This window comes from Amblyomma americanum, chromosome 6 (genome assembly GCF_052857255.1).
Source record: "Amblyomma americanum isolate KBUSLIRL-KWMA chromosome 6, ASM5285725v1, whole genome shotgun sequence".
Taxonomy (NCBI): domain Eukaryota; kingdom Metazoa; phylum Arthropoda; class Arachnida; order Ixodida; family Ixodidae; genus Amblyomma; species Amblyomma americanum.
This window is the reverse complement of record NC_135502.1, coordinates 188,966,765-188,993,991: the sequence shown is the minus strand read 5'-3', so window position 1 is coordinate 188,993,991 and position 27,227 is coordinate 188,966,765. Positions and strand designations below refer to the sequence as shown.

At 47.3% G+C, this 27,227-nt stretch overlaps 1 protein-coding gene across 3 annotated transcripts in view; it reads left to right on the top strand.

Annotated features, from left to right (window-relative positions):
• Nucleotides 1-27,227, top strand: part of LOC144094220 (uncharacterized) — a 91,548-nt gene that overhangs the window by 42,763 nt on the left and 21,558 nt on the right. For all 3 annotated transcript variants that reach the window (XM_077628154.1, XM_077628153.1, XM_077628152.1), the window contains exons 8-13: nt 2,212-2,317; nt 9,321-9,656; nt 18,797-21,112; nt 24,547-24,719; nt 24,808-24,946; nt 25,391-25,586. In XM_077628154.1, the coding sequence (XP_077484280.1) occupies nt 2,212-2,317; nt 9,321-9,656; nt 18,797-21,112; nt 24,547-24,719; nt 24,808-24,946; nt 25,391-25,586 (3,266 nt within the window). The remainder of the gene's footprint in view (nt 1-2,211; nt 2,318-9,320; nt 9,657-18,796; nt 21,113-24,546; nt 24,720-24,807; nt 24,947-25,390; nt 25,587-27,227) is intronic.

The following is a 27,227-nucleotide window of genomic DNA, read 5'->3' as shown; positions in this document are numbered from 1 at the left end:
GACCGACGCACTTTTGCTTTCTGTACTAAAATCCGACGAACTGAAGTTGTCCTCCAAGTTGCTGCTGCTTTCATCTTCAAAAACATCGCTCGGAGATGCATCGGGAACAATGGAAGCGCGTGTTTGCATGAAGCAGAAGCGCGTGATGTCGATGCCATCACGGACACAACGAGGGAGCGTCACCCAACTTCGGAGCGTCGTATAAAACCCCCGTGCGGCGAGAACGTGAAACAAAAAACCGAAACTGAAAGAATAGTTCCTTTATTACGTACTAGATGGCGCAGGCTGCCCTTAAACGCTTGGAAAGCGCGTAATTACGAACTTGCAACCATCGATAGCGGGCTATCAATGGGCATACGTGTGGGCAGGAAAATGTTAAGAGGTGCACAGGTTGCAATGCATCATGCAATAGATGGCATTTTTACACAATCACTGGCCCTGCTGTGGCACCTAAACTCGCCCCTTCGGGAGCCTAATGCAAAATTCCACAAGTGAGCTTTCCCGCATATCATAGTTGACCAGAATGAGATGGCGGAGCTCACACTGGGCGAGGACAGATGCCATGGGTGTGGGCTTCAATCGTGAAAGGCATTATGAATGGCTGGAACAAAGAAAAAAAACAAGTAGCGGTTTAACTACAGTACACAGAGTGGTCGTGCGCTAGCTGTTCTTGCTAGTCTATCACGCGAATTTTGATAAACGACATGCTTTGGATTCCATTTAAATGTCAAGGCCTCTCAGAGGTCAAACCAGTGGAATGACTACGGTCAAATTAGTCTGGACATGGTTTGGTCCAATTCTAAGGTCAAATTTGGAGATTACCATCGTGGTGGCCATAGTCATATTAGTCTGGACGTTGATTTCAGTCCAAATTGAAGGTCGAATTTCAGGAGTGGGCAAATTTTTGGAAGCGGCCAGTGTCAGATTCGGAGACTACTATCATATTGAGTGCATTCGAATTAGCCTGGACATTGATTTGTGTCCAAATTGAAGGTCAAATTTCAGAAGCGGACCAAATTTTGAGAGTGGCCCGGGCCAAATCTGGAGACTGTCATCATACTGAGCATATTCAGATTAGCCTGGACATCGATTTCAGTCGAAATCTATGAAGGGCATTCGGATGTAGAGTGGGCAACATTTCATAAACGACTTAAGTCTAATTTGGAGGCACCATTGCATTGGCCATACTCAAAGTATGCTTTGTCATCTTTAAAGCTGTTGCTGTGAGACAGCCAAGTCCGAAGGTCGCTTCAGTATCATATACACACACCGGACTGAAACCCTAGTTAGTTTTGCATTGAGTAGAGCTGTTGCTCTAAAAATAAATGTTATTTTGTGTTGTGACTGTTTGAAGGTGTGATGTGGGAAAGCCCACTTGCGGAATTTCGTAGCAGCGTCCGAATGCGATTGCTACGCGCTATAAACGATGGAAAAGAAAACGAAGATGGTGCTTTTCTGCTGTTTTTCTCGCTTTTTAAACTCTATCTTCATATAACTTGGCCAGATATTGTGGTTTTGCCTTGGTTGAATTCATGAAATCGGCACGTGGTGCTGATCGCTGCCAAATATTCTGAAACTCTTGAATTGAATATGAACCGAATATCCAAACGTATTCGTATTCATATTTGAGCTTTCGAATATTTATACACCCCTAATTCTCGGGTGTATTCAGGCAGAGTCATGCCTCGTTAATATGGACACTTTGGTTCCTGAGTAAAACTGCCCATGAAGCGAGTAGTCTGTTGAAGGACTGAGCATTGAGGGATATCAATAGATGTTTTGTGGATATGTACTGTTACAAAGGCATAAACATGTGCCAGTTTTTTTAAAGAAACACTCTGATGAAATTGCTGCTCGTGAAATCATTTTTCGTTGACCGATTAACAAAAAAAGTGTGCCAAAGCAATCACCTAACTTTGCTCAGTGGTAGCGTACAATATCTGGATCCTTTTCTGCTTGAGCAGGCAGTTAAGGCAAACCTGCTTATTTACAACCTTTGTTTTGCTACGGCACTTGTAGAAAATTGCAGAGCACTATGATGGGCTGCCTCTGATGGTAACAACCAGAGTAGCACCGGCATCGGGGGGCGGCCTCGTTAGGCGCGGTGTAGCTTGAAGCACAGTGCAGTGCATTAGTGCCTTGCTTCTGGTGATAGAAGTGGGGGGTTCACAACACTTTCTTGAACCAAGTTTCTTGCACATTTCTTCATAGACTGCAGGCACAAAACAAGTTCCTGGAGGACAAGGCGACATTTCTGGAGAAAGTCCACGATGACTATGACACCGCCATCCGTCAGAACATCTCCCTCCAGAGCGAGGCAAGCTTTTTAACACTTATTAGAAGATTGTTACACGCTAACCGCATGAGGCGATAATTTGCAGCAGCATGCTTTTGTGCGCAGCCTTTGCACTATCGGCTGGCAGCGGCCAAACCACTACTGCTCATCGTGTCTCTCAGGTTCTGGACTTGCAGAAAATTTCTCCTATCGCCTTTAAGTAGCTCATGAGACTAGCCAGTTGCAGAAGGCTCTGTGGATACGCAATTTTCAGTGTAGCTATCTTGTGATCAGGGTTTGTTTCTTTAGTGCGGTTTCAGCAAAAAAGTTTCCAACATGGTGCATGCTGCTGACGCTTGCTTCTTCATGAACGGGCTAGGGAAGGTGTTGTCATGAGCCATGCATTGAAACAGCTAAGTGAAAGCCTGGTAGCAGTAGTGCAATGAGAAATGATGTGGCATGTGCCTCGCTTCTCGCAAGTCTCAACACCGCAAAATGTAGTTTAGCACCACTGCACTATGTCCCTTAGAAATGAAATGTATTACCCAAGAAAGATTCTCTTCATAGTTTCTATCGTATTTAGTGCTGTTTAGTCTTAACAATTCACCGACGCTTGCAATACTTTCTAATGCAAAATTTGAGCACAGCTCTTTATGTGTTATGATTTTTTGCACGCTTCTTCGAAGCTAGAACTACGGCACGGCCGACTGACTTTGCTAAACGTCCTTCATGTATAGGGCTCGCTGCATCTGTTCTTCACTTTGGGTCAAAGCAGGCGCGCACACACACACATAGCATCCACAGTACAAGCGCTCTCTCACCCTGTCACCGTGGCTCATGTTGCCATTGACAGGCAAGGAGCGGGATTTCCAGAGGTTTCAAGTTTCTTCTCTCTGACCCGGTGCTGCCACATGTGTGTGCAAAGTGGAGAGGGCATCACACAACACACAAGGTTATGCACTCTTCATGGTTAAACGGGTGGTTTCTCCAAGCTTCCGGGTCCTTCTGCTGTGTGCCGTTATGCAGATGGCAAGGGACGCCGCTCAACTCACGAATGGGTGCTTAATTAAGAGCTGTGCTCTAAAACGGGGTACTAGTGGAGTTGTATTGCTCTGTTAACGTGAGGTGACAACATCGAAGCAGGGCAGCAACCAATGCTACACTGAAAATGGGACGGCTTTTCACCAAGTACCAGTGGCAGCGGTAGGCACGAGCTGTCACCATTGTATATTGCATCACGAGAAGCATCACTTCATGAACATCGCCTAAAGCATGGGTGTACATGGGTCAGCTCGGCAGAGTTTGCCTGGGCCCACTTAATTAGAATTTCTTCTCTTATGTTTTGGTTCTACTGTCACCAGTGTCTCTGATGTGAATAATTTACTGGCTGCAAGCGAATTTACACTTAGGGATTTGCAGTTACTTACGTCTTGTTCATCAATAAAAGGAAAGTCATGCTAGGTGAGTGTTAGGAGGAAGTGCCATTTTAGATTTTTTGTTTTTGGCCCCTAGAAGAAGCAAGTGTTTTGCACAAACTGTAAATTTTTAAGATCTATTTTGTGATTGCAACAGGCGCTCAAAATCAGTGCAGCATTTGCTGCATGATAGCCTCGTTTGCTGCTGTACCATAAACCCAAACACATTACAGAGAAAGGATGTACTGACCAAAATTTAGAGTTTGTACCTTTTTATCTCTTTCAGTTGTAAGACTTATTGGCATATACAGGTTGCTCCAGCATGAAAGGGAAAACTTAATCTGCATGCAACCGATGATTACTTCATAACTGTGAGGGAAAGACTCACTCTTTCTTGTCTTTATTCGAAATGGGAAAACTGCTTTCCTGCGGATGAGTAAATGCTATGAAACATTTTTCACTTAGAAGTAACTGGACATGAACTTCTGTGCAAACTGCTAGTTTCTTTCCTGTTGTGGTTACCTCTACATGCTAAGAGGAAGGGAACTGCACAGCATCGCAGGCCATTGCTAGAAACTGCGGCCTGCGGTCCTGTGCAGTTCCTTCTTCCTTTCTTAACCACATTCTTGAAGGTGAAATGCAAATAGCATTTCGGTTGCTGCCATGGTGTCTACAATGAGTGTGCAATGTTCTTGAGATTTTCTCACAAAATTCTGGTTGGAACCGGTTCCATTGTCCTTATAATGTTACACATGTTATCACTTTCTAGGGTGTTTCAGTACCTTCCATTGAATCCATTGAATCATAAGGGATAATACCAATCAGTCATAAGTAGGGGTGTGCGAATATTCGAAATTTCGAATACGAATCGAATATGTTTGATATTCGATTCGTATTCGAAAATTGATATTCGTGAATTTCCGAATATTTGAAAATTCCCGAATACAGTAAAAGCTCGTTAATTCGAACAGCAAGGGGACGCCATCTCAGTTTGAATTAAACGAAGTTCGAACTAACGAAAGCAATGAAGAAAAACAGGACACCGCGACCAGGAAGCAGCAGGGCATGGCGCCAGTTCAATTTAATGTTTGAAAAAATCCGTAATTGTGGTCTGCTTTTTTTCTTTGAAGGCAACAGCAAGCACTTTTTGCTCTAAAGAGCGAATGTTGCGGAAGGCTTCCTCTTCGCTTTCTTCAAAACTGAAGAACGGGCGGGCGGCATTAAGTCCGGCCATGACTTCCGCAGCGGAGGGCCGCACCGGTGCCTCGTCGCCTTCCTCGTCGTCATCACTGGCAGTGACAGGCTCTATGTTTTTAACTTGGGAAATGATGTCCTCGTCTGTGGTCACACCTCAGACAACTGCGCTCGCATCCACGTCTACGTAGTCGGCAAAGGAAACGTCTTTCAGAACGTCCGACATGGGAGCGGTGACGCTAGTGACGCAGTCTCCGTGCGCAGGTGGCTCGTCCACGTGCTCGCCTTGCGTGGTGAAGCCACAGTGGCGATAGCAATTGGCTATTGTAGCCCCTGTCACTTGTTCCCAAGCACGCACAAGCATATGCAGTGCACTCAAGAGCGTCGCTTCGTAATTCTGGCATAGAATAATTCTTTCTAGTATGTGGCGCCGATAAAATATCTTCAAATTTTTTATAATGCCCTGGTCCATGGGCTGCAGCACTGCCGTTGTGTTGGCTGGAAGAAAGGCCAACTCAACGGCATTCGTTTGAACTTCAATCTTGTGCGCAGAGCAGTTATCGACAAGAAGGATTTTGCGGCCACAGCGCTCGAACTTCTTGTCTACCTTCATGAGCCACTGCTTAAACAACTCTCCAGTCATCCAAGCCTTCCTGTTTGCCGCGTAGTCTGTTGGGAGGGACCTGATGTTCTTGAAGCAGCGAGGATTGCTCGACTTTCCTACCACGAACAGCGGTAGCTTTTCACTTCCGGTCATATTTGCCGCAACCATCACCGTTACTCGCTCTTTGCTTCGTTTACCCCCCGTACACTTGTCATCTTTGTACGTGATCGTTTTGGCGGGCAGTAACTTGAAAAATAAGCCTGTCTCATCAGCATTAAAAATGTCCTGCGGAGAGTACTTCCGTTGGTAGCCTTGTAGGACCTCGGAGCGCCAACTTTCACATGTTTCCAAGTTAACAGCCTTCATCTCCCTTGACACCGCACGAAACACAAGGTCGTACCTTTCACGGAAGCGGTGCAGCCACCCATCTGAAGCTGCGAAGTCGTCGTAGCCCAGCCGCAGGGCGAAGTCCGCTGCCTTCGCCAATATGACGGGGCCACTCAGCGGTATGTCCTGAGCACGCATCTCCTTAATCCAGAGGAGAAGCGCTTTTTCGAGGTCGGGGTACTTTGCCAGCCGCATCCTCTTCCTTTTGCTGGCAACTTCTGCCTCTAAGGCGTCTTCAATCGCCCTCTTATTTTTTATGTAAGTGGACAGCGTGCTCTTCGGTATTCCATGCTTCTTGGTTATTTCTTGTTTCGACAAGACTGCGGCGTCCACTTCCCGTAAGATGTCGCATTTATCCTTCAGTGTTTTGGCGCGGTATTTACCGCGGGCGCACGCCATTCTGAAACCGCACGTCAGCACGGCGAAGCACACCACCGAGGCCTAACTTTTCAAGCGATCCGCACAACAAAGGTCGTAAGCGCGCCGAAAACCAGAAAACTCGAGGCTGCCGAAAGCGGCCGAGACCACCGCGAGTTCAGGACAAAGACGTTGACGAAGGCTCCTCCTATTCGTTCAATTCTCGAGTGCTAGTGGAGCTGCGATGTACTGGATTCGCTGTATTTTTTGTGCTTGTTGCGCCATCCTTCGGTTAACAACTGCAGCTATACGACAAGATTCTTAGGCCTCTGAGATCGGCGGCTCAAAACCGGAGGCCGCAGTTCTCGGAGGTAGAGAGAGGGCGTAGCTGTTGCCACAGCTGCCACCCCTTGCCCTCCAGCCTCTGCGCCGGGTGCTGGCACCGGTTTTACCCGCTTTTACCTTCTCTCCCCCATTTTGGAGGCAACTCAGCCGCTGCAGCCTCGCGACAAGGCCTGCTCTGACCATGTGCCAGGCGGCACGACGCCCAGGCGCGGCGGCGCGTAGTTCGAATTAACCGTGGCAGAACCAACTCACGTTCGAATTAACGGGCTTTTTTATACATGGACTTCTATGGAGCTAGGCCGGACCAAGTAGTACGGTTCGAATTATCCCGAAATTCGAATTACTGAAGTTCGAATTAACGAGCATTTACTGTACTCGCCGGCGATCGTATACTGCGCATACTTTCATAAATTCGACCGAGGCAAAACCACAATATCTGGCCAAATTAGCCGATAATCGAGTTAAAAATTCCAGGACAACAATACAGAGGCCCTACCCGCTTCCTTCTCCGCCATTTATCACGCGGACTGACCTCATCCCGCAAGGCTTCACCTTGTGAGAATTTCCCCAAGTGGGCTTTCCCACATATCACCCGTTCTGCAAACAAAATGGGCGACGGCCCGATGGGCGCAGGTAATTTTATTAACAGATGCCTTCGGATGAACCGCGCATTTCTTCTGGTCCCTTGAACTCCGAATGAATGAGGTTTAATAGTCATCATGTTATTTTTTGTTGCCAGTCTTGTCATTTTATGGATTTTGTTTTGCATGACCTCATTATAGTTTGGATACTGTTATGCTGTCTAATCAAGTAGTATACATTTCTGTGCACATCATGTTTTTTTATATAGTACTGAGGCAGTCTAGTTTTGTTTATTTTAGTTGCAAAGACCATACATTATTATGAAGAAAATAAGGGCAACAGCGTTTGCTTGCTCATTGTTTTCTGAAGTTTTTTTTTGGTACTGAACAGATATTCGAAGCCATTTTTTCTTGATATTCATATTCGATTCGTATTCAAAAATTTTAATATTCGCACACCGCTAGTCATAAGTGATTAATATCGTAAAGAATTCTACTAATACGACACACTAATAGTACACCTTAATTTTCTGGGGTGGGCCGTCCGTAAAAAACTGCATTTATTAAGTTTTTTTTTCCCTTAGATTTTAACATGTCAAATTTCCACTTCACATTATATGCAGATCCAAACAATTCGCAGCCAGAAATTCGCATTTCTGGTCTTCTTATTATTCAGCACTTTCACCATTGGGTTTATAGCAAGGGGAGACACTTATCTAGCGGTGGCATCTGTTCACTGTTTTGGTAGTTTCAATTTTGAAGCGCTTTTATGATGCTGACAACACCCACACTATCGGAAGGAGGACAGTCCTTCTCACTTGACGTTAGGACCACAAGAGCAGTAAAAGAAAGCAATAGTAGCTAGTAACCAACGATCATTAAAGCCCAGACATCGAGGACACTTCCTGGGTGCACGTACTGCGCACATGCCGGAAGTGGCACGCCGGTTTGCTTTAATCAAAGGACCACATAGCTAATGCGAGTGCTGGGGCGAGAGTGAGCTGCTGTTTTCTTCCTGGTTTGAAATTCTCTGATCAAGTGCACTGGCACGAGAGGGGAAGAGGGCCAGCCCCAGGCACATGGAGATGCGTGCACTTTTTCGAATCCTGGCACCAGGTGATGCTCGACGAAAGTGCGGGAGGGCGCGGTGTGTATGCCTTATGAGCATCCATTGAATTAGATTCAGGCGCGAAATCAGATTCAGGCGCGAATTCAGGTGAGCTTTCTTCACTCGCATTATATGCGGATGAAAGTTTTTTTTCGTTTTTGCCATCCCCAAGCTACATCTCATATCATGTTTGGGTCCGTATTATATATGGGTGTTTTACTTAAAAATTTTGACTGTGCTCAGATTTTCAAATTTGGCAGTGCCATACGATTGGTCCACTGGTGGTCACGTGGTGTTAATGACGTCACAACTGTCTTAACCAAACGGGGCAGTGCGTTAGACACTGTGGGGGTCGAATGGGGTGATAAGTACGTTCTCCCCACTCAATCGCGGCTGATATGGTTCAAAGCCGCCCGGACCCCACCCCGTGATCGCGTACGCTACCGAGCGCACGCCAACCACGGCGGGCCTTGCTCTGAGGGAACAAAGGAACGACACATTGGCTGACACAAACAGGCATTTATTGCTACAGCAACAATAACGCCAGCTAGCAACAAGGTACGCTAATGAATCGAGGTCGTCCGACTCACCAGCAAGGTTCCCAGCGAATGTTCGCCCGCGCTAGGGCAAGGGATATATACTCCGAAGGCCGGACGGGACGAGTACGGGAGCCTGTCTCCCCGTCGCTTCCTCGCCCCGCTGGCGAAGAGCGGAGCCGCGAGCTGCACGTCCGGTCGCGCCGACGATCCCAGCCGAAGCCCCCTCTCCTGCGCCCGGGCTTTGGCAGTCTCCGCGCAGCGATGCTGGCGCCCTCTCTTGCCAGTTAATGTAACTCACAAGGGAATGCGCTCAGCCTCGAGGTGAGACCGCCACTGCACGGTGCCTCGCGGGAAAGCAAACTCAGGGGGCTGCAGGGCAGGTCCCCACAACAGAAGCCGGAAGTTTATTGCCAGACATCCTAAGTGAGGTTGCATTAATATTGTTCATGCCTCTGTGAAACGTTCCTGTAGTATCTGCGTCGCTCACCTACCACTGGATTGATCTGTCGCTGCAGAACGAAAAGCTGTCCGGCCTCCAGCAAGAGTGCCAGACCCTGAGAGAGAGCCTCGCTGCAAACACAGTGGAAATGTCTCAGCTGGCCTCCAGGCTGACTACTGAGGAAGAGCGGAATGCAAAGCTCTCAGCGGAGCTGGCTGAAAAAATGCGGGACTTGGAGGCCGCTAAGGATTTCTACTCGGTGCACAGGGAACGGCAGTCATTCCTTAGCAGCCCTGAAACACCCTCCTGCAAGTCACCGGGGACCCCCCGCCTCAGCTGCTACCAGGAGCTCCTCTTGGCTGAGCTGCAAGACACTAATGCCCAGCTGCTGCAGGATAAAGCTCAGCTTCAGGTATATGTATGCACGTTAGTCTGGATTGTTACCAGAGGTTGCTTCACTTGGGTACTATTAAGCCCAATACACTTTGTCTTATGAATAATTTCATGAGGCTCACCATCATCATTGTGCGCCATGAATCGTTCTCACAACTTTTCATTTGCTTTATTACTCCCTTGGAAAACTCAATTCACAGCATATGATACGGACCCGAGTTCGCCAGCCACCTTGTCTGGTGCTATTAGGCTGGAGGTGCTCTTGTACCATAAAACTTACTGTCATGGATTGTTGCTGTTTGGTTTTCTGGTGACTGCACGATTGCAAGTGTCTGTCGCTGTCCTGAGGAGTGTTTTTACTGCATCGCTTTTATCTTCAAATAAGTGCGAAACATGAGAACTTGGATGAGGAGCAGCAGAACACAAGCACTTTTTCTCGGCTGAAACTTCACTTGAACTGTGCAGGAGTATGTAAACCCACCATGATGTCGATTTATCCTTGCATTCCTTCCTTGGTCTTGTTTCACACTTCTTCAAAGGTGAATATCTCCTTGCTTGTCTACTTTGAAGGGATGCAGTGAATAAAGTTTTATTTTCATTGTGAAAGGTGTACTAAAGAGAGGTGTGGAAAAATTCCTTTAGTGCAAAAGAACTATTGGCTTAACCTGGAAAAGGCCAGTGTTTGGTGAAGCCTTTGAAGTTAGTCACGTAATGCGGAAAATGGCGAGAAATAAATTACTCATTGAATGAGGGTGACCTTGGCCGACTTGGAGAAATGGAATAAATATTGCTGTGACTGGGTTTCAAGCCCGTAGCAGCATGAACTTTTCAGTTCATGCTAAAAAGTTCACACAGCCGATCATGCCTCGTGTTAGTGCTGCACTCTCGAGCTGTGCAGTGCACGTCGCTGTCTTCATCAGCTTCCGTTTGATCGCTAGTCACGAAAGGAAATGCGGTTTCAATCATGCCTTCAGGTACGTGGCGCTGGTGTCCTCCTGCAAAAACCTGCTTTCACTATTTTGAGGTTAGCAATGCTGAACCACCAGTGGCTTTGTGAATAAATAGCTTGTTGTAGACAACACAGCTGGAAATTAAGGCCATAAAATAAAAATACGCATGGACTGTTGGCTTTCATGAGACAACCTCATTACTCTGCGATGGCCAGTGAAAGTAATATAACCTATGAAAATGCCCCAAACTAATTTCTATTGCTGTTTTTGGGCACAATGTAAGCAATAGTTTGATAAAATCGCTGCATGTTTGCAGTTAAGAGACCATGTTACGAAAATTAGAAGCTCGAAGTAAGCGGATTGTTTTCTGCTCAACTGCTGTCGCAGGGGTGCCAGACTCTCTGCACCAACTGAACATAGTCCACTTTGTGTATTACTCCGCCAATAGCAGAGCGACAGCCCACTACGCGATTGGCTGAAAGGCATTCTGCATGTGCTTTTCGCCATGGCAACCATGCTGGTTGATCCTGCTACTCTCTGCGGTGGGGTAAAAAAAAAGGGGGGCGAGAGCCAAGACGTTCAGATTTATTATTCATTAATTTTATTTACAACGTACTGCTAGCCTCATCTTGGAGGCTTTTTCAGGACAGGGACAAATTATATACTCACAAGAAAAACATGTACAGTCAAAACTCGATTTAACGAAACCCGATTTAACGAAAATCTCGATTTAACGAAGGTATCCTAATTCCCCCTCAGATGCCCATAGGGTTCAATGCTTTGACTAACCCGAAATAACGAAACCGATTCCGTGACCTGTCCCGATTTAACGAGCCTTTTTTCGAGAAATAAAGTTGAAAAAGTGTTAATTTTTGGTCTATTTTGTAGACAGCACCCCAAAATTTATTGATTGCGAGTCAGCGGTAACAGCGCGGAGCATCTTCATCCCGTCGCTTTTTTCAAACTGCGCGGCGCAAAACGAGTTTTAATTTTGGGTCGAGCTCACGAGATGGCGCCAGCAGTAAAAAAGTTTCGTGCCACATTTCATAGATGGCGCTGTTGCAGTTCGCGTGTTTTTTTTGTGTGTGTTTGTGTGTTGTGCTCTGTGTTCGCTCTTGTGCGGATTTCCCTGTGCCTTTGAACGCACGTCTTTGTCAAGCTCAGCCTGTTAGGCCTCCATCAGTCTAGCCTTGCTATCGTGAACGCGGACGTGGTGTGTGCGAGCAAGCGCGCCGCTAACCCTCCTGACTAGCAGATGGAGCCCTGCAAGAAACGAAAAAGGCTTACCCTGGACGAGAAAGCGGACATACTAATTCGTGCTGTGACAAGTGGACAGAAGAAATGTGACGTGGCTGCATCACATGGCATTCCAGCGAGTACTCTCTCCACAATATTGAAAGGGAAAGATGACATCCTCCGCGCCACTTCGTCGGGGAATCTCTCGTGCAAAAAAACGCTGAAGACCACTCCTCAAAGCAAAATGGAAGAGGCCCTCTTCGCCTGGTTTATGGATTTGCGGGCGAAGAATAGTATTCCCGTGAGTGGAGACCTGCTCCAACAAAAAGCTCGCTCTTTCGCGTGCTTGCTGGGCGACAACGAGTTCAAGGCAAGTCCCGGCTGGCTGTCGCGCTTCAAAGAACGACATGGCATCGTCGGGAAAGTGCTTAGCGGTGAAGCGAGCAGCGTAAGCACGGCTGTAGTCGGCGACTGGCAGTCTGAAAACGTGCCCGACATTCTGGGAAAATATGCCCCCAGCGACGTCTACAACGCCGACGAGAGCGGTCTATTCTACCAAATGCTGCCTAAAAAAACATTCGTCCTGAAGGGGCAGGCGTGCCACGGCGGCAAACACAGCAAACAAAGGCTGACTCTTTTGCTGTGCGTCAACATGGACGGCACCGACAAACGAGACCCGCTTGTCATCGGAAAGAGTGCGAGGCCGCGCTGTTTTAAAGGCACCAAAAAGCTTCCTGTGAAGTACCTTGCCAATTTAAAGGCGTGGATGTCGCGTGCCATTTTCGCTACATGGCTGAAGGAATTTGACAGCGACATGTGTCGCCAGAAAAGGAAAGTGTGCCTGTTGCTGGATAACTGCACGGCCCACTACGTTGCAGAGGTCGAGCTGACCAGCGTGGAGCTCCGCTACTTCCCCCCAAACGCAACGTCCGTGGTTCAGCCCTTGGATCAAGGGATAATTAATAGCGTGAAGTGCGCATAGAAGTGCGCATACAAGCGTCGAGTCGTCGACAGAGTTCTCCTCAACCTGGAGCTGAAGCGCGAGACGAAAATAGATATTTTTATGGCGGTTGAGATGGTGGCGGCGGCTTGGAGAGCATTGAGGCCGTCGATAATTGTCAACTGCTTCAGGACTGCCGGTTTCGGTACACTAGGCCCTGAAACTGCCGAAGCTGGTCCGGACTGCGCGAGCGCCGTGCACGAGGATGAAGATGCCTGGGAACACCTTCGCTCAATGGATGAAGTGCCCACAGGCATAAGTTTCTCAGACTACGTGAATGCCGACGCAAACGCAGTCACAACTTCAGTAAAACACTCTCCGGGGCATGTTGGTTCATAGCTAACAAGAATAAAAGCGCAACAACACGACACAAAGAAGGAGGAAACCGACAGGACAGGCGCTAACTTGCAACACTTTACTGTCTTCTTAAGCCGCCGCGTATATATCAACCACAGGGGGGGGGGTGAAGACAGATAGGGGGGAACACAGTTGAAAGCACGTGCGTAGAAAACTCTAATATGGCACAACAAGAACAGGTGATTCCGCAGATACTATGCCATATCTAAAAACTGACATTCTTTTTTATACATCACGATCGACGGGGTGCTAACACATGCACTCCCACTCTTACATATTCCGTGCGCTTCTATCAATTCGCGTGCGATCGTGTCTTTACTTTTGCAGATTACCCTTGTTTCCAGAAGTTTTGCTCCGCATGCCTTCTTTCTTCCTTCTTCTTTCCAGGAATCCTTACAGTGAATCGGTAGATTGGACCCGGTCCCATTCTTTAATGACAGACTGTGTTCTCTCAAACGGTCATTAATACATCGCCCCGTTTGGCCGATGTAAGTTTTACCACACGTCAATGGGATGCTATACACAACTCCAACCGCACAATCTACAAAAGGATTAGCATGTTTCGTTTGGCAAACTTTATTCTTGTCCTTATCCGGGTTCGTCATTCGGCACAATGCGGCGAGTTTCCTGGGAGCAGAAAAAACCACTGGCACCTTGTACTTGGAAGCAACATGCTTAAGATTATGTGCAACTTTATGCGAATACGGGATCACAACTGGTCTAATTTTCTTTTCTGAGGTTCCACTTTCGTCTCTTTTTTCTTTTCGTACTTTCTTCACCTTTTTTAGTAAAGCTTCGCTGACTGAGCTCAAGACCGAAGGTGGAAAGCCAGCCTGTTTTAGCTTCTGAATCTGGGCATAAAAGCTTTCCTGCGCTTTGTGGCAACACGACTTCTTTAGAGAGGATTCCAGGCACATCATGGCGACGGCGCGTTTTACCGTTTTCGAATGCGTAGAGCCGTACGGCAACAGTTCCTTGCGGGCACGGGGGCAATACTTCCAGCATGCGCTTTCGTCAGTAATGGTGATGTCAATATCTAAAAACTACAAGCTATTTCCCTTCGGGAGCTCATAGGTAAAATCTAAGCATCCAGCGTGATTTTTAAAATCAGCTAAAACTTCTTCCACGACCCGCTGGTAGGACAAAGATGATTGTTTCCTTAATACAATTAAAAAGTCGTCAACGTACCTAAAACTCTTCAAAACACTGCCGTCAACAAAAGCTCCTGCCAAGGCTTTGTCAATACCCGCAAGAAAAATGTTGCACAATATGGGTGCCACACACGAACCAATACATATTCCGTTCTTCTGCAAATAGACCCGATCCTGGAACGAGACAGTCGTGGAACCCAAGTAAAATTCTAAAAGTGTCAGGAAGTTATCTACTGAAATGCCCGCGGAATTTTGGAAGGCAATTGGGCCATTTTCCTCAATGCAGAGCGAAACAGCCGCCAGCAACTCTGGTTGTGGAACGGAGTAAAAAAGATCAACAACGTCAACTGAAAAGATATATCCAACGAACTCGTTGTTACTCAAAAATTCACTAATATCAAGGCTGTTCCTTACAAAGAACGGATCATCTACTACCAAGGTTTTGAGATGTTTCAAAAGATAGCGGCTAACCAGGTTCTGCCAGGTGCCTCTTTCACTGACTATGCACCTAAAAGGAACAAGTTCTTTATGGGTTTTGGCGGTAAAAAATACATCCAAATTATTACTCTTGCAGTCACGAACACCGTTTGCGAGCTTAATCAAACCCAGCTCCTGACACAAAGAAAAGGCTTGACTTTTTACCTTCCCTGGTTTCAGTTTTGTCGCCTTGAAATTTCGGCGAATGGCCTCATTCGCTTTTTCACCGAACATGCCCGCCGGCATGGCGACGAAGCCTCCTCCTTTGTCGGCCTGCATGAGCCGAAGGTCATTGTTCTGGAAAAAATTCACAACACAAATCGAAGTTTGGCCAGCAAAGCCGATGAAGAGGACAAAGAAAGATGCCTCTTGGATGGGGTTGATAGCCTCATCAGGACCGTTCCCAACGCCGGACGCCGTCCTCGATCGCCAACGAAGCGTGTTGTGAATTTTTTCCAGAACAATGACCTTCGGCTCATGCAGGCCGACAAAGGAGGAGGCTTCGTCGCCATGCCGGCGGGCATGTTCGGTGAAAAAGCGAATGAGGCCATTCGCCGAAATTTCAAGGCGACAAAACTGAAACCAGGGAAGGTAAAAAGTCAAGCCTTTTCTTTGTGTCAGGAGCTGGGTTTGATTAAGCTCGCAAACGGTGTTCGTGACTGCAAGAGTAATAATTTGGATGTATTTTTTACCGCCAAAACCCATAAAGAACTTGTTCCTTTTAGGTGCATAGTCAGTGAAAGAGGCACCTGGCAGAACCTGGTTAGCCGCTATCTTTTGAAACATCTCAAAACCTTGGTAGTAGATGATCCGTTCTTTGTAAGGAACAGCCTTGATATTAGTGAATTTTTGAGTAACAACGAGTTCGTCGGATATATCTTTTCAGTTGACGTTGTTGATCTTTTTTACTCCGTTCCACAACCAGACTTGCTGGCGGCTGTTTCGCTCTGCATTGAGGAAAATGGCCCAATTGCCTTCCAAAATTCCGCGGGCATTTCAGTAGATAACTTCCTGACACTTTTAGAATTTTACTTGGGTTCCACGACTGTCTCGTTCCAGGATCGGGTCTATTTGCAGAAGAACGGAATATGTATTGGTTCGTGTGTGGCACCCATATTGTGCAACATTTTTCTTGCGGGTATTGACAAAGCCTTGGCAGGAGCTTTTGTTGACGGCAGTGTTTTGAAGAGTTTTAGGTACGTTGACGACTTTTTAATTGTATTAAGGAAACAATCATCTTTGTCCTACCAGCGGGTCGTGGAAGAAGTTTTAGCTGATTTTAAAAATCACGCTGGATGCTTAGATTTTACCTATGAGCTCCCGAAGGGAAATAGCTTGTAGTTTTTAGATATTGACATCACCATTACTGACGAAAGCGCATGCTGGAAGTATTGCCCCCGTGCCCGCAAGGAACTGTTGCCGTACGGCTCTACGCATTCGAAAACGGTAAAACGCGCCGTCGCCATGATGTGCCTGGAATCCTCTCTAAAGAAGTCGTGTTGCCACAAAGCGCAGGAAAGCTTTTATGCCCAGATTCAGAAGCTAAAACAGGCTGGCTTTCCACCTTCGGTCTTGAGCTCAGTCAGCGAAGCTTTACTAAAAAAGGTGAAGAAAGTACGAAAAGAAAAAAGAGACGAAAGTGGAACCTCAGAAAAGAAAATTAGACCAGTTGTGATCCCGTATTCGCATAAAGTTGCACATAATCTTAAGCATGTTGCTTCCAAGTACAAGGTGCCAGTGGTTTTTTCTGCTCCCAGGAAACTCGCCGCATTGTGCCGAATGACGAACCCGGATAAGGACAAGAATAAAGTTTGCCAAACGAAACATGCTAATCCTTTTGTAGATTGTGCGGTTGGAGTTGTGTATAGCATCCCATTGACGTGTGGTAAAACTTACATCGGCCAAACGGGGCGATGTATTAATGACCGTTTGAGAGAACACAGTCTGTCATTAAAGAATGGGACCGGGTCCAATCTACCGATTCACTGTAAGGATTCCTGGAAAGAAGAAGGAAGAAAGAAGGCATGCGGAGCAAAACTTCTGGAAACAAGGGTAATCTGCAAAAGTAAAGACACGATCGCACGCGAATTGATAGAAGCGCACGGAATATGTAAGAGTGGGAGTGCATGTGTTAGCACCCCGTCGATCGTGATGTATAAAAAAGAATGTCAGTTTTTAGATATGGCATAGTATCTGCGGAATCACCTGTTCTTGTTGTGCCATATTAGAGTTTTCTACGCACGTGCTTTCAACTGTGTTCCCCCCTATCTGTCTTTACCCCCCCCCCCTGTGGTTGATATATACGCGGCGGCTTAAGAAGACAGTAAAGTGTTGCAAGTTAGCGCCTGTCCTGTCGGTTTCCTCCTTCTTTGTGTCGTGTTGTTGCGCTTTTACTCTTGTTAGCAGTCACAACGGAAGTTTTGACTGATGCCGATATGTTGCGGCTTGTAGGAAGCGTGGAGGGAGTGACGGCTGAAGACGCTGCCGACGACCCTGCAGGTGCCGAAGCTCCCGTGCCGACACCAGGTCAGGTGATGGATGCTCTCGATCTGCTGCGACATTTTGCCGGCGCACACGAGGGGATGGAAGACGCGCTGGACGCACTTCAGACCTACGAGAAATCGGTGCGGCCGTTGCTCACAAAGCGCACGCAGGCAAAGATCACCGACTTCTTTGGCGGAAAATAAATTTGTAGTCCCCTCGGGCCTTTCTTGTAGAGTAAGAATTTTTGTTGTTTCTTTTCATACGCGCTAGCAGCGCCGGTTGTGGTGTTGGCGCTACCCACTCGAAAGTAGCGCGGGGGGTCATGACGATGACCATACGGACCCCCAAAGATTGCGCTAGTTGTATGATTACCAACTTTGGCGCCAATTTGTCATTAGCTGTGTGGCTTGCCGTCCCGTCGGCGGTATTTAGGGAAGATTGTTGCGCCGCTAGCCGAACCGTCCTTTGGGTCGGTGCTACCGGCGTGAATTCGTCACGCGCGAGTGCGACGAAAAGTGAAAATGGTACGTGCTAACCGATACGACCGCGATAAGCTGGTACGGTTTATGATGCAAAATGCATTATGTTCAATGGGTGCTCAGTCGGGGACTTGACTTTACTACTTTTAAAACGAAAGTACTGTTTAAGCGGGTACGTTTTAACGAGGTTTTACTGTAATCGAATGTAATGCCCAAGAAATGCCTCATTTAATTTAACGAAGTTCTCGATTTAACGAAATAATTCACGGCTCCCCTCAACTTCGTTAAATCGAGTTTTAACTGTACATTGATGTTACTACAGGAATGAAAAAAATATATAATAATAAAAGATAAAAGCATGGTTCCAAAATAACTTGCAGAAAGAAAAGGGCAATGCAATAAATCATCGATAAATAGATAAATCGGCCACACAGGATATTAGGTAATTTCAAGTTTCTAAGAAGGCTCGAGGTGTGTAGATCGAGTTCCCACGATAAAAAGATGAGCTTGGAACACAGCTCTCTTGTGATCAAAAACTGATCCCCATAGGAGTTTGAGTGCTTGCACTGCTACATTTTCTGGTTTAACTTAATTCGATGTGCGCTTTAATGCTTGGCTGCTCTCGCATTTGCTTATCTATGTGCATTGTTTCTTTGTATACCTTGAAGGAGAAAAGAAAGGTTTGTGAAATGTAGGCACAATACTCTTAGAACTCCAATGAGCAGTTGTGTGATGGCTATGTTTCGGAGTCAAGTGCGCATTGGTCCTTGCACCTCATGGTTAGTCGAAGTTTTTCTTTTTGCTAAACACCTGCTCTACAAATCTAGGCTGTGGCGGACACATTTTGATGGAGGCTAACACAAACACTGTGATGCCGGTGGACGTTAAAAAACACCAACTCGTCTAAATTTTATCTGGAGCCCTCACTACACCGCACCTCATGGCAGATTTGTCGCGCTTCAGGATGTTACACCCCTTATAACAATACCAATACTGTTGTTTTGTGATGCGTTCACATTTCGCAGAATGAGCTCGAAGCAGTCACCGTGAAGTTCCAGACGGACACCAATGCTCTGAAGGCCACCATCCTGCAGCTGGAGCAGACGAAGGTCAACCTCACTGCAGAAGTGTCTCAACTTGACCAGCACTGCTCCCAACTAGACGGTCACGCTGCCGGTCTAGAGGCTGAGCTGCAGGCTTCGAAGATGGTAGTTGCCAAGCTTGAGTCTGAGCTTTCCATGCAAGCAGCCCAGATGAAAGATCTGAGGCTGGAGCTTGCCAGTAAAGACCAACAGATCACCATGCTCGATGCAAAGTCCACCAGCTGCGAGGCCTCAAACAAAGAGTTGCTGAATTCCAATGAGCAGCTGAACGCAGCCTTGCGCTCATTGGAGGCGGAGCACCTAAGCCAGCTGCGCGAGGCGGCGTCGGAAAATGAGAGGCACCAGAAAGCATTGTCAGAGGAGCTTGCAGTGGTACAATCTTTGGACGAGGCGGCGAAGCAGCTGAAAGCGAAGCTGTGCGAAGAGATTGAGAAAGGGCAGTCTCTTCAGTCTAGCCTGGCAGCCAGTCAAGAAGAAAATGCAAAGCTGAGGGAGCTCACCACGACTATGTGCTCGAATCTGGCGCAGAGTGTTTCTCGTAACATGGAGTTGAAGGAAATGTTGGGCCGAGTTGAGCGTGAAAAAGGTGACCAGCTGGCACAGCTCGCTGAAGTGCGGGACAAACTTGAGCATGCTGGCTTAACCATGAAGGAACGTGAGGCACGCGTGCAAGAGTTGGAGGCATCCCAGCATCACCTGGATGCGGTCTGTTGTCAGCTTCGCCTTCAGCTGAGTGAACGGGAGGGCCAGCTGAAAGCAGCTGTGGAAGGAAAAGATGCGGCTGTGAAGATGATGGAAAATGTGCAGGCAGCACATTCAGCTCTGCGGACAAAGTTTGATCTGGCGAGCCAGGAGTACACGGTGATGACAACTTCCCTGCAGCAGCAGGCTGAAGAACACAAAAACACTGCCGGCAGGCTGTGGGAAGAGAAGCAGGTGCTGGTTGGGAAGATTGCTGTTCTCGAGTCCGAGCTAAAGCAGCTTCGCGCCAGTGTCTCAAACCTTCTCGAGGACAATGCTCAACTTGGAAGCCGATTGACTGCACTCACTCAGTCTCACAAACAGCTTAACAGTGAGCTGTGTGTGAAGAAAGAACAAAGTGAGCAGATGGCTGAGGAGTGTGGCCGGCTTCAGCAGAGCATTGAAAGTGACGCTGCTGAAAAGAAAGCACTTGAGGCTCACTTGGAACAGGAAAAAAAAGCCGCACGTGAGCTTGAAGAGAAGTGTGCCGAGCAAGCTTCCTTGAATGAAAGGCTTTCGTCCGAAAATCTGGCTCTGAAAGATGCTTTACAGGTTTCTGCAGACGAGGTTTCTGCTGTCAGGGCTAAACTTGCTGCTTCCGAGGAGCGGGAGCGACTTCTCAAGACCAGCAATGCCAGCTTGGACTCTCTTGCAGCTGCATGCAAGGACCAGCTGCGGGCTGGGCAGGCCCAACTTGACAAGGCCGCTGCACAAGTGGAGTCATTGAGGCAGGAGGTCTCTATTCTTCAGCAGGCAATCACGAGGCTCAACCTCGAAAAACAGTTCCTGCACTCATCGCTCGCCGCAGCGGAGAAGGCGTCGCGGTCCCTCAACGAGGCCTGCGTTGCCACCACACACGCTGCGGATGACTTGAAGCAGAGGTTGGAAGACAGCGAGAAGGACAGGAGCCATCTGACGGGTGTCATTGATCAGCTGCGGCAGGAGTGTGCCAGCCTGAAGAGCGTGCTCTCTGACACGAGCGAAAAACTGACTCTCAGCGAACGTGAGGTTGTGTCCACCAGTGCCAACATGGAGGCACTGGCAGCACTGACCAGGGAGCTGGAAGCGAAACAGGGTGTGCTCAAGCACCAGAACCAGGCGCTGGAGGACCGCATTGGCGACCTCGAGGTGAAGCTGAACAGCCAGCTGCAGCTTCAGAAGAAAGCTGAGGACGACTACTACGAGTGCGTCAAGGAGCGCGACGCAAACAAAGAGTCGCTGAAGCAGCAAATTGATGAGCTCACCGCCGAAGTCATGGAGAATGCACGGCTGCAACAGGAACTGGAAGAGCTGAGACGGGCACGGGACGCCAGCGCGAATGCAGCTGCAGAGTCTGCTGCCGAAGTCGCTCAACTCAGGGCAGAGAAAGGACTGCTTGAGGCGGACCTCTCAAACCTGACCAATGAGCTTCGGAAAGCCAGCGCCAAGCACGACGAACTGTACATGAAGTGCAAGATACTCGAGAACAAGAACGAAGGCCTAAAGTACGAGCTCAAGGTGCGACGCTTTGCTTTTTCTGATGCACCGATTTTTATTTTATTTTTTTGCTGCTTTAGTGTTTTATGTCATTGACGTCGAGGCACATTTTCTATCAGCAGGTTGCCGTCTTTATGCACAGTTTGAGGCAGTGTAGAGTCTGTACAGTGAAAGCTCGTTAATTCAAACCTCATTAATTCAAATTTCTGGACAGCCTGAATTGAACTGTATGAAGTGGTCTGTCCATGCTTTCTTGTATTCTATGTAAAATAAAACCCGTTGTTCGAACATGAATGGGTTGCGCCACCAGTAATTCGAACTACGCGCTGCCGTGCCTAGGTGGCCTGGGCATGTGGAATTGCTCACACGAGGCTGCGGTGCTTCTTTGGAAATGTGGAGCGGGTAAAAATTAGTGCAAGGCCGGATAAACGAGGATTGGGGGCTCTCTGTGTTAGTGGCAGCACGGGGATAGCAACTATGCATGACCTCAGATTTTTACCTGGCTTTTGCTTGTAAATGCTGATCTCGAACGCTTCAGTAGGCTAGCTTGCTGTGTTAGCTTTTCCTGTTCAGTTCACAGACAAATGGGTGCATCTCATCTTCTCAATTGTATCCTAAACTACCTTCATGACCTTGGTGATTTATGCTCTCCTGTACTTTGCATGGTGCTTTGTATGCACAGATTTTAAGGCCGCAGTAGCTTGCTGTGATATCTTTAGTTGTTGAGCGCTGGATGGCACAACCAGTGGCGAAATACAGGAAATGGGGCATGTTGCAACGTCTCCGGCACAGACTCCGAAACCACTCAGTCATGCACGAAACTGCAACGTGCGCAAAATGACGTGAGGCTTTCGGTGATGTTAACTGCGCGTCTTTGTTTTCCAGTGCCCTTCGCTTCACATTTCATGCGATTGATTGCAGCCATAGCAGTCAAACTACACGGCGCGACACGGTGTAGCAATTCAGATATGCCCTCCGCGTGTGGTAATTATCACATTAAAACGTCTCAAGAGGAAAATGAAACCATGCGTGAAGATAATGCCAGTTCATTATCAAAACAGGATATCGCCAAAAAGTGGGTTCATTGGTTTGGCAGTTTGTGACTCTGGATCGAAATGCTGGAAAATCTGGCAACATATGTGCGACCGTCACTTTTCAAACCAAATGGTCACACTACCTCTGTGACTTGCAAGTGTGGAGGAAAGTAGCATTAGTGAATATGGAGGAGCCACGGAGGTTGCACTATGGAAAAGCGGCAGTCGCAGAATGGTCGCACGCCATTTGAGACTCCTTTGTGGCCCTCCACTGTGCAAGTTGTGATGCGCTGAGCACTGCCTGCCTCTTCAGTTTGGAAGGTGAAGAAGAGTCCTTTCAATAATTTTGGGCTGCAGCACCACCACCTGACTTCTCACAAGGAAGACAAAGCGGTAGGCTCATGCAGGGCAGAACGCTCGTACTGCCGCTCTGCCAATCGCTGCATTGGCAAGTCCTCTATTAAATATGCCCCAAAAGAATTAAGGTGTTCGCCATTGCCTTTCGGAACAAAGCAAAAGGTGATGACTGAATATTTCAGAACAATAAAATAGGGTAATCTCTCTACCCGTCTGCTCCCTGAGCACAATTTACCGCATGTTCTGTTCACTTCCATTAGTTAAGTTGAACTTCTAGTTGCTAATTCGAACTGTGTCGGTGTCCCCATGAAATTCGAATTAACGAGCTTTTACTGTATTTGGAACTGTTTGACTTGGTTGCATGCCTAAGTAGTACTTTCCTGTAGTTCTGTTCAAAGAATTCACGAGTACTATTGTCTCTCCATTCTAACAAGCCACCTTTCTATTCTCGAAGGAAAACTTGTAAAAAAAAAAAACCTGTCTTAGGATTGTAAATGTAACCCCATACATATTGATTGGACATGCCTCCAAGGGCCAAATGTATAGAAGATAGACTAATCTATTAGACATAAGCAATGAGCATCTAAACTGTGACTAAGCTGGACATCCCTTTCAGGCCCAATAACATGAGCATACATGCAGCTTGTACGTTTTGACAAAGAGCATTCGTTTTTTGGCTTCCAGTTTACCTTGAAGGTTGCTTGTACGAAACTTTTTTCTTGCCTGTGCAAAAGGCAGTAGTTCACTGAATGTGTGATGCCTGCGAATATTCTATGCTTGTTGAGCAGAGGGTCTCTAATGAACCAGCTAGTCGTTGTACTAGGTGCTAAGCTAGGTGAGGCCGTCATAGTGGAGGGCCTGGAAAATAATCCAGAGCCTTCCACTATGGTGGTGAACACCCCAAAGCAGAACAGCACATACCATGTTGTGCCTTTCCTGTTATTGTTCTCCAGATGCGAAATTTCCAGTCTGCTTATGCTCTAATGATAAACGATAACTACAGTGGAATCCCGGTTACGTGTCCCCTGTTCGTGACGACCTGCATTTTATGATGAATTGGCACAGGCCCGGCTAATCTTTTATAGGGATATTGCATTAAAAGCGGCTATCATACGATGGGAAAATATGCAAGCCCCGCTTTGTATGACGGCTGGCGTGGGAACCATGCAGAATGACACACGCTGGCAGAGCACTTCATTGGCAGACGTGACATTAACGAAGTTGGCATCAGATCGTAATAAAGACTGAGACGAGTGCACTATGGCCAGTAATAAATGTTCTGCCGACAGTTCGGACTGTGATTCTGTGCGTGCAACCGACGGCCGTCGGTATGAGGTAACTTGCCTGGCCTGTTATTTCTGCGTGCTTCGTTGACAAATGTGTTAGGAAATCATCTGTACGTTCATATCAGCATGACATTATTGCAGAGTTGGTAACAAGAGTAGGTATTTCTATGGTCACTGGTGGCTAGTTCAAAAGCGCTTTCCAAGGTTTTTCTCAATGCAAGGTTTTTCTCAATGGCCCTTGCGATTCCGATGGTCAATCACGAACCTCCATTGAGTCTATGTCCATCGAGTTCAATAGTCATTGAAAACAGTCTTGTATCACTGGGCAGTCCCCATTGGGTTCGATGTCCATTGACTCAGTGGGCATTGAAACGGCCCGTGTGACATGGGTGCCACTTGCGATGCCTTTAAAAACTGTACCGGGCTTGCTAGGCAGTGGTGGTCGTCATAAATCTACAACTGAGTGCACTGTTCGAGCGCTCTAGACAAGTTTGTGGATGAGTGTACGTGCCTCTTCTACATTCTTTGTTGCCGCAAGACATGCTGTAACTGCCGGCAGCAGTCATGCTCAGCAAGCCCGCAACTCTGTGAAAGGTGGTTGACAGAAATGACACATGTGTGAGACAAGCTTGGGCAGTCAGTTACAAAACAAATCCCAGTTCGGGAAAATATAACAGCCTCACTGTTTCTTGAAGTCGCCGTTTATGTAGGAGAAGGCATGCTGGCGAGAAAGTGATTTGATGTCCGGGTTCACTTTTTATTTCGCCTCCTCACACAGTCCATCTCAGAACGGTTCAGTAAGAGGGCCCTGACCACCCGAATCTCTGCTAACGTAGACCACGAGAAGATAAATGACCTCAAGAAGATGGAGGCTGTGCTTAGGGACGAGGTTGCCGCCTGGAAGGACAAGTACCACAACGAGCGAGCTCTGCGCGAGAGGCGTGAGGTGGCGTAAGTACCGGTCTCTAAAGCAGCTCCGTCACAGGCGGTCGTTGAGTGTGTCGAGCCAGTTGGAAGAGTCGTTCCTTCTCTTGTACAGCCTGACCAGGCACATAGGTGAGATAAAGCAGGGCATTGAGCACTCCGGCAAGGACATAACTGCGCTCAAGACCCAGCTGGCCGAGCAGAGTGTGCAGTTGGCTGCCTTCAAGCAGGAGCGAGACAAGCTGGCCGCAGAGGTATGTGCAAAATCGTTTAAGCAATTTGCTAATACACATTGGTAATTAAAAGGGCACCGAGGACAGCTTCACTCGGTTTTTGTTCTCAGTAAAAACTGATGCCGTGGCTCTTTTGTGGTTACAGTAGACACTAATTAAATCCTCGAAGGACTGCAGATTTTTGTTTTGTCAGAAGTGCACTTTAATACGATCCAAGACTAAATGTGGTTTGCTTTATTGATATATCTGGGCATACAAATAGAACTTCAGAACCTTTTATGTCTTCAGTCGTTGCTGCAAACAAAAACAGAATAAGATGACAGTTGTACAGCAGCAAATTTAATTGTTGAAAAAATAGACAGTGGCAGTGAGCTTTTGAGTGAGAACTGCATGGCAGTGGCAATTCTCGTCGAAGCTTGGCCGTCAACCTCGGTCTGCTATTTTCCTGTTCCTTCCTCTGTGCAGAACCGCTCCCTCCAGGCCCAGGTGAGCTTCTGCGACACTAAGTTGCGGGAGCTCACAAAGGTGTCGGCAAGGGCCGACAGGGCTTCCAATGAGTCCGTATACTCGACCCCGAGCCTCGAGAGTCTGTGGTCCCAGCGGCAGCCTTCTTCCGCCAGGCAGTCACGGAGTTCCCTGTCAAATGTCGACCAGTTCAAAGGTGCAGTCTGGCTCTCTTAACCCTTTAGTATGTATCAGGCACAAGCTGTATGATTGTGAGACATGCGTACAAATAGCAAAATTGCAGTCTGAACGACTCCTGGAATTAAATGATATCACTTTTAAGCCGTTGCAACCAATCGTCGTCGGCGGCTCATGTGTTTCTGGTGCGATGGGCAAAACATGCGCCATACCGAGGAGGCTCTCGCCAGGAGAAGAAAGGCTGCGAGGCGTCTCAAATCGGGGGAACAAAGGCAGCAGGAGAGCACTCAACACCAGTAAAACAGGCTCAGAATCGAAAGGGGACAATTTTGCCCATTAGGTCACACCTTTTTGACGTCACACTGTTCACACCAGGGAGGGGTCTATTGAAAATTGAGTCATGAAGTATTATGAGGCAGTTGATTAATACTATAAAGCTCAGCAGATTTTCAAATTTCTTTTTTCCCACCAAACTGGGCCTCATCGAACTGTACAACCACGCTTGTAAAAACTGCACACAAAACACCAAGGGGGCCAGCGCAACGTAAAACCACGCTGAATGGTTTGTTTGACAGTTTGGTACTGTTCAGCGCGCAAAAATATAATATACATACCGGAATATAGGTCGAACTTTTTTTCAAAAAACGATGCCGCAAAGTCGACCCTCGTCTTATATACTGGTCATTGGCAAAAAAACTAGAAAGTCTTGCAACAATGGGCGGCTGAAGTCAGCAGCCTCCATCACCATCGCCATCAGCAGCAGTGCGGTCGCACCGCCATTTTGCATTTCCGTTGTTTGGTTAAAGGCTGCGTCTTCACATTTTGTTTCAAAATGAGCGGAAGCCGGCGGCAATTCATCGTCGCCTTTAAGAAAAACGCAATTGAGTACACGGAAGCTCACGGCAACCTGGCGGCACAGCGCGAATATGGAGTATCCGAAAAGAGCATTCAGTACTGGTGGAGGCAGAAGCTGCGTATTACAACTTGCAGCAACCAGAAGACAACATCATTTCGTGAGTGGACCGCAGCGTATCCAGAATGGGAAAGAAAGGTTACGGTGCGTGCAAGATCGCTGCCTGTGCCTGTCGAATGCATCCGCGTGAAAGCCGTAAAGATTGCACGTGCATCTAGACTCGTGAGGGCGCAATTCAAGGGCTCGCCATCCTGGGTGCGGCAATTCATAAGGAGGAAAGGCTTTGCTAGATCTACGGCGCCGTACTTCTGTGTACCAGAAACAAACACGTGGGGCGATGGGCATGCGATACTGCTAAAAAATTGGCCGGGTGTACATACGAGCAGCATTTAAATGAAAATAAATACTGTCACCATTGTGCAACCAGTCGCATTTGTTTCAAGGTAAGGGTGTCTTTCGGTACTTTTTCCATTGAAAAGATTTTTTTCATTTTTAGAATTGGTTAGTCGGGGGGTCGACCTAAGTCCGGTTTTTACGGTAGGTCCGCCGTTTTTAAGTTTGTCGGCACTTGAAGCAAATGGGACACATGTATTGAATTATGCTCAGCAAAATTTGATTATCTAGCTTTTTCTGGATGCAAATGGAAACATTTGTTGGACAAAGAATACAGATTTATAGCCAGGAAAATTTAATCGAATGGCGAGAAAATTTTAACATTCAAACTCGTGACACCTTCACTTGGAAAGA